Consider the following 13,988-nt stretch of genomic DNA (forward strand, 5'->3'; position numbering starts at 1 on the left):
ACTGTTACTGTTACTAAATGTAACAAAACCATGTAGTGGAATCTCATAAGTAAACTGTGATATTATCACTCAGGACTGCTCATTTTCTTCATGATCAAAAATACACAGCTCAGAGAACCGTACCACATATCTATAAATAAGGACAGCGCACAGCCTTGTTTTTAATCTTTATTTCCTTCACATTATTTTTTGTTATTTATCACTCTATACCTTTATAATATCTACTCATTTTATATTTCGCTTGATGTGACCCTATTTAAGGGCATGCGATAATGCTATACAAATACTGGTAAAGAGAGAGCAATAAGTAGCACCCATAGTTTGATTTAGAAGGTCTTTGTTTTTAAAGTATACTTAATAAAGATTTGATTGTATTATTCTACATGAGGGAATGAGTGGACCCAATTTTAAACTGATTCTCTTTTTCTCTGCATCAATTGTATAGGTGGAAAAGGGGCCAGGGTTGGATTCCCGGGTCGAGTGACCCAGCAATCCAACCTGAGTAGCTTGCAGGGCTGAACACGGGAACTACCCGTGTAACCCTGCAGTGTAAACAGGCAACCCTGGTCGTCCGACCCGGGACCCGTTTAGAAGCATGGAGAGTTCTGTATTTCCCGGCACTTGGAGATGAGGTCATCTCCAAGCGCCAGCAGTAGAGTTCCATTCCACCCATGTGCTGTGTGAACGGCGCTGACCCAGAAATACCCAGGTCGGCGCTGCGGTCTGAAGGGAGTCTGTCAAGTTTGGAACCATGGGGTCGATTCAGACCCAGACGCTAAGCTGCGCTCTCTCGCAGCCAATAGGGGCCGGGTATGCAAATTCCGCGATCACACTGTCTGGTGTAAGGATGCCCTCTATGTCTTAGAGAGCGATGGCAAAGTGAACGCATGGCAGTATAAAGATGCCCACTTTTCTCTCTTAAAACATGTCATCTCCAAGAAGTGTATGATTAATCAGGACCATCGAGAGCCATCGGAGCTACACGCAGCGCTTGAGGTAGACCCTACCCCGCCACAAGCACTGCGACACTACAGGCTGAAATACAACCAAGTGACGTGTATAATGACGCATCTTAATTATGCACACCCATAAACCTCCGTTTTGACGCCGACACGCCTACGTTCGCAGCACCACTCCCCTGTTCACAAGCACCTTCCCCTGTTACCACCCACAAACGGCGCTGTCACTCAAAGTAGCATCCAGTCTGTGTACTACGAGCGCACGATTCCCAGACGCAGTGATTGGTTCGCGCATGCGTATTTTGACGCATGTGCAGACGTGCGATAATCGCCCATAGCGTGCATCCGCGGCTTAGCAACCGGGCCTGAATCGATCCCCATGTTCCAAATATCAAGTCAGACCCGGGACTTTAGTGTAAATGGGTTATTATTTGCCTGCCACAATATATCAGAGATGATCAAAATATATCAATATTTTAAATCATTGTAAAACAAACACACACACACACACACACACACACAGCTACTTCAACCACAAAAAAAAATGCCAGACACGAATACAAATTATTACAAGTTTTTATACACACGTATGTATGTATGAATTATAGTGATTTCTGGAACTACAATACCCATACGGATAACTAGTCATCCAGGAAGTTACCATCCAGAGTGTAAAATATTGTCAACATTTATTTTATTTCTGGAAACTGTATGCAAATTGTATGCAAAATCACAAACATATTGGTAACGTAAGCTTGTGACAATAAACACATCACATTACTTCTTGAACAAAATACAGTACCAGTGAATAACACACTTAAAAGATAGTTATGACACTATAAACAGACCGGCAATCCGTTCAAATAGTATTTAGAACCAGAAAATAATGAATATTTTCTAATAAAAAGCTAACACAATATAAGAGTTCCATATAAATATATATTATTCAAGTAGAACAGATTCCACTTTTTCCTGTGAAATTGTGGATTCGATTTCTCCAAAAAGCTCTGGCGTTTCCACTACTACGTCAGAATCTTTCTGGGTATTATCAGTCATACTGTTACAGTAGTTTTGTGAAGTCTTTTCCAACGAAGTACCACATTTTTGGTATCTGCTCACCTTGTGTGGCTTTGTTTTGTGTGTATATATGTGTTCCAGCAACTGGCTCCTTCGTACGAATCTATGTCCGCACACCGTGCAACTGAACTTTCTCTTTCGCAAGAATGAAAAATTTAACTCGATGGGATCGGTGTCTTTTGCCAAAAAAGATAGTTGGTTGAGTTGGAACTGTTCTGCCTGGTTTGAGTTTTGAAGGGGCTCCTCAATTCTGTTTAGGAGATAGCCCCCAACCCGGCAGCTCTCTGTATTTTCTAAGTTTTCAAGAATAGGGCGGACTTCACCGAGATCGTCACTTTCTAGGATGGATGAGGGGACCCCAAATGGAAGAGCCTGAGATACATGGATATGCAAGTGGTCTCTCAACGTGACCCGTGATTCAAAATGTTCACCACAATAGTGGCACGAGTATGCTCTGCTGCCCGTTTTAATGAAGGTTGACTCTATCTCTTCTGGCGGTGGCAGGGATTGGTCTGGAGATCTATCTGGGTCACAAGTCTCCTGCTTTATAGATCTTGCAGTCTTCTGAATGTCTTCTAATGATTTAACTGTGGAGTCAACCTGACCTTGAAAATGTGAGCTGCGCTGCTCTGAACCTACTCCCTCAAGTCCAATGGCGAGAGACAACTGTAATTGAGGGTGCTCGCCCTGTGGAGGTGGCCTCGTTGCACTTGGTTGGTTGTTTCTCAGAGTAATGTTCTCCTTAGATGCTTTTTGGGAGGTTGAGATCTGAATCCCATATAAATTGGAGGATTGCACAGTTTCTGACGGTAATGCTGGAGTCGGTTCACTGGGGGGTGTTGTCAGGAGATTAGCATGAAGAAATTTAACTCCTTCCTCCAATCGGAAATGGTCGACACTTTGTTTGGGGTTCTTCCCCGTGTACATGACATGTAAAAGGTAGCTAAAGATATCTGGCTGGATGTCTGTCGGCTGTATCTTAATGCATTCGCTGTGAGAGGAAACAAAAGAAATATAATGGCAACAGAAAATATTATAACATTTCTTCCAATAAACAAATAGCGATGCAAGAGCAAGGCGAGAAAAAAAAATAATAAAAGCTGATGCTCATTTTCTCTGTATACTTAAGGGCTAATCCCAAGTTGAACTCTGCTGCGACTGGGTTAGCGCCTTTTGCGTCTACCGTGTCTGCGACTGTGTTCTAAAGCTAGTATCAGCTTTTCCTCTGGTGTACAACTGTGCGTCTGAATGTGCAAGCGCTGGAATGCTCATTTTTAGCAGGTGCAGTCGCAGCTATCGGAAGCACCATCGGGACTTGCACCAGCCCCATGCTAGGTGCGGAATCTCCATCAGAGTATGGCCTCCAGTGTATGCGATTAGGCGTCTGAGTTCGAAGCCACTCCTGCAATACGCCCATAGCACACAATAGTTTTGTGCATCTCTGTAGCCAACACCAGTCAACACACAGGAACGCTCAATACATTCCATAGACACTGCGGCTCAATGGGCTCTGCGCAGACACATTAGGACACATGCACCATGTGACTTTTCCGAGATTTAGATGAATGCACAGTCGCAACAATATCACCAAATTCGGCATTGCGTCCAACTCAGGATTAGCCCTTAATCAGTAAGGGACTAATCTTTTTAAAAATTAGATAAAAACATACAAAAAAAATAGCTCATAGTGCAGTAATTCGTGTAATAATTAAATTATTACTATGTATTTAAGTATTATAAAACAGTGATTTTTGTTTTTCACAAATTAAAAAACTCACATAAGCATATTGGGCCTGATTCATCACGGATCGCAACTGCAACAGCGTACGCAGATCGGTCGATGGTTTGTACTGTGCATGCGTATTACCGCACTACGCCAGCCAGTAAAGCGATCGCACTGCGAGCTCGTATGCAGATACAAAGCCATCACAGAGTGAGTGACAGGACATCAGTGTTTGGGGGTGGTGACAGGGGAGTGGTCGGAGAAACACAGACATGCCTGTCCATTTAAACGCTGTTTCCTAGGCGTGCATAAATTAGCCACTGCGACGGCATTCGCAGCTTGAGTACTCACTGCGTGCGACAAAAGTTGCAATCAGACCTGCTGTAATTCTGCACGAGGGTCTGATGTTACTCGATGTTACCGATGTATACGCAGGATTGTGAGGTCTTACGGATGTGTGAAAGCGGTAGTGGGTGTCTCTATGCCGGGTGAGCAGTTGCAGACATTAGCATATTTTCGCAGCAGAACTGCGTGATCGCAATAGCGATCCATAGCAAATCAGGCCCCTAGTACATAAAGCCTATCTAAAACTCCACTCATCAAGATACTGTACTGTATAGTGTACTGAGAGAGTGAGTCTGTGCTGCACGTTCCACCCAAACATAAGAATCAGGAGTCAGTGTAAGCATTGTATGGTAAGTAACCCTACGCATTTTGCCAACAATTTATAGTATATTTCTAGCTTCCTTCTGTACTTTCATTTTTATTGCCATGTGAAACAATACAAATCCTCAGTTATATCCAGAAAGTAGCTTTGTGTTGTATCCCAGGGAAACAGAAATTAATAGATTTGCCTGATGATATAAAGACATAGATAACAAGGAGGGAAGGCAACTAAGAAAAAACTCACAGAAAATGTGAATGATAAAGAAATCTTAGTACCTGGACTGATGAATGAAGATCATCTTGAAATAGTTTGAGAAGGCAGCGAGAACAGCTCTGTGTGCTTTAAAATACACGTCCCCGATCGCTACTGTACAGTCACAGAGGAAGCCAAACTCCCGCTGCATATTCAGCTGCTGGAGCAGCACCAGGCTGTGACTAGACTGGTCCATGTTGTCAAATATTATAAAGAAACAATCCAGACCCTTGTCCAATTACATAAAGGTATGGGATCTTTTACTTAGAAATCCGGGATCTAGACAGGAATCAGAAAGAAAAATTGTAACAAATGGGTGCTTGCCAGTGCTAATAAACACACAGCCAGGATCTCCATGTGCCTTATAGTCACTGAGAGGACAGCAAAGTACACAAAGTAATGATGCAGACAATGTCGGGGACATTTTTACACTGTGAATTAAGAGTAGAGTGAGGAAATCTTCCTATGTCTGCGCACATACTGTATGTCACCCTACAGCACATCCTTTTGCCATAGAACAAAATGACTAATTTTAGCTGGATTTACACCTCATAACAGTGTAAATATATGCATTTCCATAATGTACATGCATACATATCATATCTTAGACTTGTAGCCCCTTACACCTGGAGAGGCAAAGCGGGGGGGGGGGGGGGCAAGTGTAAGGGGCTGTAGACATCAGTGTAAAACACCCACTGTAGATGCATCCCAAAGAGACTAAGGGCTATATTTACTACATTGCAGGTTTTTAGAAGTGCCCATTGCAACCAGATTCTGCCTATTATCTTCTAAGAGGAATCGGTATGTGGGGTGGCTTAGCCTACAAAAAAGGGAGGGTTAGGGGGAGAAGGGATACCAACCATCGGATTGCCGTTGTGGTATTTTGACAGACGGCATCCCAATGGTTGGTATCCCTTCTCCCCCTAACCCTCCCTTTGACAATATTGTCAAAGTATGTGTATTTGATTACATCTTATAAGATAAGGGCAAATTTTGATATTATTAGCATCAAGAAGAATATTTTCTCATGTATACCACATTTCATTACATTATCTTGTGTAAGAATAAGGTGATGCAACATTCACATTTATTACTAACGCTCAAATTTTTAAGTTTTCTTTAGATGCAAAAAACACGTAAAACTTTAAATGAAGCCCTTTATATGAATCAAAACACTAAACTGCATCAAACACCAATAGGAAAAGAAATTTTAGTGATGACTGACCTCATCTACCTATCTGAAGCCATAATTTAACCATAATGTGCGCAAATAAATATTACTGCGAGGACCTATAGCTTTCTTATAGTCTAAGTTTTAAAGCTAGATACACAACAAAAAGATTTATCTGCAGATCGGGATACATTCAATATCACGGCAGATGGGATTCCGGAGGTCAGAATTCCGGCGCCGGCATCCCAAACACGAAGGTAAGTAGTGGAGTTAGGTGGAAGGTTAGGCACTAAGGGGGGAGGGTTAGGTTTAGGGTGCGGGGAGGTTAGGTTTAGGCACATGGGGGGGAGGTTAGGGTCAGGCAGTGAGGAGGGAGGGTTAGGGTAGGGTAGGGAGAGTGGCATCCTGTTGGGATGCCGGCGTCGGGATTTTGAACGCCGATATTTCGTACCCATCCCCTGCAGATCGAGTGATCTGCAGATATATCTGCAGATGATGGTTGTTAATACAAACTGAACAACCATCACCCCCCTGCGGCCTCTTCTGCAAGTGTACGGCGGTCAGTCGACCGCCCGTACACACAGCACTATGGACAGATATATCTGCTCGGCTATGCAGCACAGTCGATGCGATTTGTCTGTGAATGACGTCGTTCACAGACATATTGCTTCTACACAGTGGCCAACGGGCACACCATATATAGGCAGATTAGTTAATCGACCGATGTATCTGCAAGTCTGTACCCAGCTTAAGTTGAATGCACAATTCTGGCTTTAACCAAAACAGAGCACTTTCAACCCCTAAGCTGTACACACGACTGACATTTGCTAACGCTGAGCTGTTAACCTTAGGAGATGGGCAAGTACAGCCTGCACAATGGTTTGAGTTAGATGCTGGCAGCCACTGTTGTAAGTTTACTACAAATGGAGAAAAAAAAAAAACTGTCATTGCCTAATATTAAAAAGCATGTTAACATCACCTCACTGTGGGCCTGATTCAGAGCCGGACGCTCTGAAAGAGCGCTCGCTCTGAATCAGGGCGTTTTTTTTTTTTTTTGTGCGACCTCCTGGCCGCTCGCATAGCTGCGAGCGGCCAGGTGATGGTTGCGATACCCTTACGGTAGAGTCTCATGGCCGCAAGCCCCAGTGGATTTCCTGCTCTAATAGAGCAGGAAGTCCACCTACTGACATCCTGCTTCCAAACGGGGCGCGCTGTCGATTACCATTGACAGCTGCCCCTTTTGAATACGAGCGTCGGCGTGAGTGCTTTTTGCGCTCGCTCCGGGGCTCGCTCGTGCCCACTGCCCCATCATCGACCCGCTTGCGAGCGTGTCTGAATCAGGCCCTATGTGTGCTCAATCCATTTGTCTGCGATGATCTCTAGGGTGCGAGTTATCGCAATGATGGCAGCCCGAACTTGCACAAAAGTGCTTGTAGCCCCATGGGCTCCGAGCAAAATTATGTGAATGAGATGATGTGGAGTTGGCAGCGTTTTAACGCCGTGGCAATGGCAATTCACATCCTTTGCGGCTAATTGGATTGACCCCCTATGTTGGAAAAATCAATCAATGGCTTGGTGTTGTGGAGGTACTGAGTACTTACACCTATTTTTTTTCTAATTTTTAGTTCGTACAACTAGTTCCAGAAACATGAAGAAATCAGTGTAATCTATTCAGAAACAAATAAAATAAGTATCTGTGCACTTATCCAGTGTGAAAACTACTATTAATCTTGTATCAACTTGTAACTTTGGGTGAGTAATGACACCTACTTTCATAGGGAAAAAAAGAATTGACTGTAAATAAATTACAAGCACTGAGGGATATATTTACTAGATGAAGTGGAGATGTTGCCCATAGCAGTCAATCAGATTCTACTTAACATTCGTATAGCTCCTTCAAAAAGATAATTGCTAGAATCTGGTTACTATAGGCAACATCTCCACTTTATAAACCCGCTCTTTAGTAAATATACCCGAGTGTCAATAAATTACAAGCACTGACTGTAAATAAATAGATTTAGGAAACAGCCATCAATAGAGGGACTTGATATGGAAGTACCCTCAGTCTTCTTACTGAGATAGTGCCAGTGCTTTGGTAGTACTTAGGGCCTGATTCAGAGGCACACGCTATTTGCGTGTGCTCGCTCTGAATCAGGGCGTCCCTATTTTTTTTTACTGGCCTTCAGGCCGCTCGCACAGCTGTGGGTGACCACCCACAGCGTGTGCATGCGGCCTGGCGATGGTCGCGACCATTGGGCTTGCGAGACCCTGTGGTAGGGTCTCAGGTGTCGCAAGCCCAAGTCTAATAGACCAGGAAGTCCACTACTGACATCTCCAGTGATGTCAGTAGGGCCTCACACAACGGCAGGCGTTCCTTCGGGGACGCCTCCGTTTGTGCAGCCACCCCCCTCCCCGCCTACAAAACGGGGCGAGCTATCGATCGATCAACATCGACAGCCGCCCCGTCTTGTAGCAAGCGCCGGAGCAAGTGATTTCTCTCTCGCTCCGGGGCTCGCGCCGCGCATGCGCAATGGCCCACCATCGACCCGCTTGCGAGCATGAATCAGGCCCCTATTTAGATGTTTACTTGTGCAAAATTGCTATAAGCAATATACTGCATTGCTTTTATCATTTTATTTTCACACTTCTAAATCCTAATTCAGACTCAGAAAGTCTTAAGGGTCAATCCAATTCCAAGTGAAGGGTGCGAGTTGCCATTGCAACGGCAATCAAACAACGGCAGCTGCATCGCATTTCGCACCTCTCGCAGCCCGTTCCGAAACCGAATTCGCATAATTTTGCTCAGAGCCCTATGGGGCTGTGAGCACTTTTATGCGAATTTGGGCTGCCATCAAGTGCGCCCGTTGTTCCGCGAGCACATCGCATGGAATTGGATTGACCCCATTTTTAATTTTGTATATTTGATTACATTTCTAACACCCCAACCATAAGCATTTGCAGACCACGAAGGGGTCGGAGTTAACACAAAAGTGTGTGGTGTTTTTACCAAAAGTAGACATTTATGAATGAACCGTGGCAGAGCTAGTTTTGTACCAGTTTGTACCAATTTTGAACGTCTGAAGGCGAGATTCATATATCCGCAATGCTCCAATTTAACATCGCACATTGGGTTGTATGGGCTGATAATCCAAGCTGGTTTTTTGCTTGCCCCCAAGAAACAAGTGCAATTCTGAATCAGCCCTTACTCTGCAAATTAGCTGCGATATGGGTTAACCATGCAGCATAACCTTGCTCAGTTTTGATACACCCCTTAGAGGTGCGAACAGAAACAAGTGAGGTGTTCCCTCCAGTAAATTCCATTGGGGTCAACCAAATTAACCGTAGGGATGGATATCAGAAGCCCAATATCAAATGATGGCTGGGCTTCCACCATTGGAACTTTCGATGTGATGGTAACTATCACATCAAAAGAATTTGATAGATAAAACTATTTAAATGACTAGTGGCAGGGGGCGGAGCCTCACTGCACCCAAATTCACGTTACTGTGGGGGCGTGCCCAGTTGCCCCCTAATACTGAATAGATGCCGTGCGCATGGGCACAGCCTCTATTCTCCCACTGCTAATGCAGAGCAGTGTTATGTGCTTTACCCACGCAGCCAGCCACTGGCAAGATGCATCCGATGGCAGGCTACCATCGAATTCCCGGTATTCGATGGAAAAGGTACTTCCATCGAATCGGAAACATCAATGGTTACTAACCATCGGTTTCCAATGTCCATCCCTAATTACTTGTGAAGGGGGGGCGAGTCTCTGTTGCAACAGCGTACACTGGCAACAGCACCCAAACTCGCTCTACTTGCGGCCCCTTCTCGCGCCGGACACGCACATTTTTGTACAAAGCCCTACAGGCTGCAAGTCAGGTAGTGGCGTAAGTGCAGCATACAGCTAAACTTACTCGCACCGTGAAGGGACTCGTGGGTAATTGGATTGACCCGGCGCGAGGTTCCCGCTCTGAAACTCGTACCAACTTGAAATCTGCGCCTAAATGGTCATGTCAACATGACGTACGATTACAGAAACTGAGCTTCGTGTTGAAACACTTTTTGCTTCTCTATTTTGAAAATACTCTAAAAAAATAGATAAAAACGGATATAATAAAAACTCAGCACAGCCTCCTAGCTACTCATCACAACAAGCATGTCACAGCTATTGTGATACGAGGCTGAACTTCTACACTAGATGTGATCGTGGGAATAATATTATGCCACATTCACACGAGTGGACCCTGCTCCCTACGCAGAGTCTCCCTCACACCCAGCCCCGGAGTCGGACGGATGGCGGCCACCACAGCACAGCAGCCGCTGCCGACCGCCCTGTTGCATCGCTACGACCGAGCGAGACCGACTCCCGAGCCCGTGCCTCACTCAGCAACCCAGCCGGAGGCCCCGCCCCCGCCTCCTTCAGTGCAGCGCGAGACTCGCTGCCGCCCCGCCCCCCGCCTAGGTGGAAAATTCCACAGGAAGCGACCGAGCAACGACTAGTCTCAGCGCTTCTTACCCACAATGCTCCGCTCACCGTGCACAGCAACAAGCGCTCCTCCTCTCACGCAGCAGAGGCTGCAGGGCTGGGGACACCGGCCGAGCGGGCGCCTGCGCTCTGACGTGCACACGCACCAAGCCTGGGCGGAGGGTGGGGGCAGCAGCAGTGTCACATGACTGGCTGTGTGGCGCCAGTAGCAGTGTGTGTGTGGTCGTAGCTGCTCCCAGTGTCCTCTCTGTGCTGTTACTGAGGCGACACAGACGGCCATACTTTACGGTACATACTGCAAGGCAGCCACAGGACACTGTATATTATAGCCGTAAATTAGAGACGAGCAACCTCTGACTCATTAGAACTAGAAGCCCCAGGATGCTGGGATTTGTTGTGGACATACAATAAGTTGGAAGTGTTGTTCCAAACTATCTCTCCCACTACTGATACTATGAGAGAAACATTTTTTTATCTGAATATGATCATGACATGGGAGGGTGTTTGCTACTATAAGCCATTGCTAAACAACAAATATTACAATATTTGTGTTTTATTAAGTTGGCCAGATAAAACTTATTTACATAGCTTAATTGAGCTTAAATTGCATTACAATTTTTGGATACATTCTGTGGGCCTGATGTATTGATAGAATTGATCCAAAAATGTGGAAGTGGTGATACTAAAGGTGGCCATGCATCAGACATCGGATTTTGCGATCTGGCGATGCGATGGGAAGTGCCGGCGTTTCTGGGTGGAAACGCCGACCTCCCACAATCGATGTTCTGCGATCCGTCACCGGATTGCAGACTTTTTCCATGTTAAATATCGGCGATTTGAAGATCGCAATAATTTTTTGGTCGCTATCGTCAAATCGGGCAAACCCAACATGTTGGATTTCTGCGATACCGAATAGCGGCAATCCATCGCTGATGGATGGGCCCCATTACCTGGTGGACCCTCTCCACTGCGCATACGTCGGCTTTTCTATTTTCCTATTTTTTACTGTGCATGTACCAAAATAATATTGATCATAGAGAACATCGTTCTACATTTTTATCAATCTTCTGCATTAAATGCAGACCTGGTGCTCCCACATTGATCCAAAATATCGATTGTGGGGCCGCCGATTGGCGATCCCAGGTCTCATCCTGTATTATTATTCCATGTATAAAAGGCGTTTCTGACTGAGGGCCTGATTCAGACCCGCTTGTAAGCGGCCGCTCGTTCGTTCCGAGCGATGTTTGCACAACTGCGCATGCGTACGGATCGTAATATGCATGCGCGAACCAGTCAGTGTGGCCGAAAATCGTTTGTTCGCTAAATAGCGAATGCCTGCTATTTTGAGTGACAGGAGGAGGCGTATGTGGGTGGTAACAGGGGAAGGTGCTTAAAAACGGGGAGTGGAGATCAGAACGCAGGCGTGCTTAAAGGTCAAAACGGGTGTTTTATGGGTGTGCATAATTAATACAGCAGCGTCATTGACCACGTCACTGGGTTATTTTATAGTCAGAACTGCTCGCAAGATTGTGGTAGGAAAAACCAACCACAAGAATAGCGAGCAGTTCATACGCTGGTCGATGTACTCGATTAATCTAATAAATAGCGGACATGATGTAGGATGCGAGCGGCCAGAGGGCGTAGTTTTCCAAAAAACGACCGCATGTTTTGTACGCTCGTTCAGACCTAGAGGCGTGAACAGACCGCAAAGAGCGAACGGTTCATTTGAATAGCCACCCTTTTTTTCTGAACGAGCGAGCGCAAATAGCGTCCGGCTCTGAATCAGCTGCACTGGGATGCAGTTAAAATGCAGACAGAGGGGATACCGGGCGGCGGTCAGAATGCTGGCACTGGCATCGCGACGCCTGTAAGAATCCCGGCGCCAGCATCCTGACCACCGGAATCCCGAAGGTAAGTAGGAGGGTTAGGGTGTGTGGACTGAGAGGATAGGTTTAGGCACTAAGGGGGGAGGATTAGTATACCGACTGACAAATTGTTGGTATTCTAACCTTATCGGGATTCCGACCGCCGGGATCCCGTTCCCATTCTGCTGCACTTTTCTGGTCAGTGCTGACAAAGGAGAGAAATGTAAAAGGATTCGATTTGCTGAATACAGCGTTTTTCTAGCTAATTGTGAACTGCCGTATTAGAATGAAACTTGCCAGAAAACACAAGTAATGATCCTAATCTTTTAATGTTCGGCATACAAGTTGAAATAAATGTCAAGGTCAAAAATCACTGAAAAATAGAGCTGGTTTGATAGGCCCACTGCCTGCAATTGCAACTATCTGGCTTGCCATAGTGTTAATAAAAAAAAGCCGTAGCACCCCTTCTACTTCTATAATAGGCCCATGCTATTCAGTATCAGAAATTTTACCTCTAGGGTGGGGGAGGTCAAACGTTTCTGTAGTACAGTAGATTACCTGGCATATTTACCTACTCTCTTTTTGCTTGTTCCAATGAAGTCCTTAGGGCAGAGGTTCGCAAACTCTGCCATTACAGTCCAGGGCCCGTATTCAATTAGAAGCAAAAAGTCGAAATCCGCGGAAAAGTATCGCAGATGACGTAATTTCGCCTGGCGGAAACCTATTTCCGTATTCAATTGCAAACACTTTTCGCGTCCGTGGAAAGTCAAAGCAATATAATAGGCGAAAAAGATTTGCCTCTGAATAGGTGGTGAAAAGAAGTGCAAAATCGTTATTTTTGGGTGCAAAGGTGGGGAAACCACTCAGAACCCTTAAAACAGCCCCCCCAAAGGATAACTGCGTAAATAAAAAAACTAAGGAACACCCCAAAAAAGTACTTTCATTTTGGGGGCGAAAAAGTCCACAGTTCTTTAAGTTTTTTAAAGTTTTTTCAAACTTCAGTTTAGCGACTTTAAAACATGCTTGCACCCATTTTCAAGTACCCCAAATTTGACAGGACTACTTTATTTTCACCCAAAAATACTGCTTAATGCCATTCTTCACCACTTGTGCAAAGAAGCTATTTAGAGACTAATGACACAACTTAAGTACCCCAAAAAGCTTTATTAGGGCTATTCGGGGACCTCTACTTTGATCCCAGATGTTAGTGCATCTTTTGGGGGTGTTCTGGCAGGTTTCTCCATTTCTGACAGAACTTTCTGCTTGTTCCAACTTCGCGGGTTGCCATTTTCGCATGTTTTGGAATTGAATACGGTGAATAGCGGGGGCGTGCCCGATAAGTTTCCGCGGCTAAAAGACGCAATGTAGGCGAAAAGTCCAGCATGCGAAAAAGTATCGCGGGTGTAAAACTAATTGAATACGGGCCCAGGTTTGAAGGATATCCATGCTTGAGTCCAGATGGTTAAATCAAATTGACTGAGGTACTAATTAATTCACCTGTGCTTAAGTATGGATAGCCTTAAAATGTGGACTGTTGAGTTTGGAAACCTCTGCTTTAGGGGAAATAAAACTATCATTCAACCAAACTGATTAATCATGCTGAAGACCCAACTCAAAATGGGGTTGAGGACAGTAAGCCTGTCTACTGATAGACGGTCAGCCAATCGGGAGCGGTCTGGGGGAGAGATACATTAATACATCCTATGGAACTTGAAGCTATAAGGGGGCGATTCACTTGTTTTAGATGCCCCCCACTGGGCGTCTAAATGAGTAGGCGCTCGACGG

At 45.2% G+C, this 13,988-nt stretch overlaps 1 protein-coding gene across 3 annotated transcripts; it reads right to left on the reverse strand.

The window, feature by feature from the left end:
* Nucleotides 1-1,636: 1,636 nt before the first annotated feature.
* Nucleotides 1,637-10,558, reverse strand: ZBTB25 (zinc finger and BTB domain containing 25). 3 transcript variants are annotated; one of them, XM_088471240.1, is made up of 3 exons: nt 10,387-10,558; nt 4,702-4,957; nt 1,637-3,027 (listed from the first exon to the last, which is right to left on the reverse strand). In XM_088471240.1, exons 2-3 carry the CDS (start codon nt 4,872-4,874, stop codon nt 1,902-1,904), a joined length of 1,299 nt encoding a protein of 432 aa, XP_088327366.1. In that variant the 5' UTR covers nt 4,875-4,957; nt 10,387-10,558; the 3' UTR covers nt 1,637-1,901. The 3 variants fall into 3 exon arrangements, with proteins under 3 accessions (XP_088327366.1, XP_088327367.1, XP_088327368.1); XM_088471241.1 differs by having other exon boundaries at nt 10,369-10,558; XM_088471242.1 differs by lacking the exon at nt 10,387-10,558 and adding an exon at nt 9,767-10,235.
* Nucleotides 10,559-13,988: the final 3,430 nt, after the last annotated feature.

The sequence above is a fragment of the Taudactylus pleione genome, unplaced genomic scaffold, assembly GCF_031769625.1.
Source record: "Taudactylus pleione unplaced genomic scaffold, aTauple2 ptg000113l, whole genome shotgun sequence".
NCBI lineage: Eukaryota > Metazoa > Chordata > Amphibia > Anura > Myobatrachidae > Taudactylus > Taudactylus pleione.

What these genes read in the sequence shown, in the direction of transcription:
- ZBTB25 (XM_088471240.1), bottom strand. Translation starts at nt 4,874, where the DNA reads ATGGACCAGTCTAGTCACAGCCTGGTGCTGCTCCAGCAGCTGAATATG. An exon ending in ATCTTCATTCATCAGTCCAG is followed by an intron (nt 3,028 to 4,701) that starts GTACTAAGATTT and finishes TTCCTCTCACAG; the next exon opens with CGAATGCATTAAGATACAGC.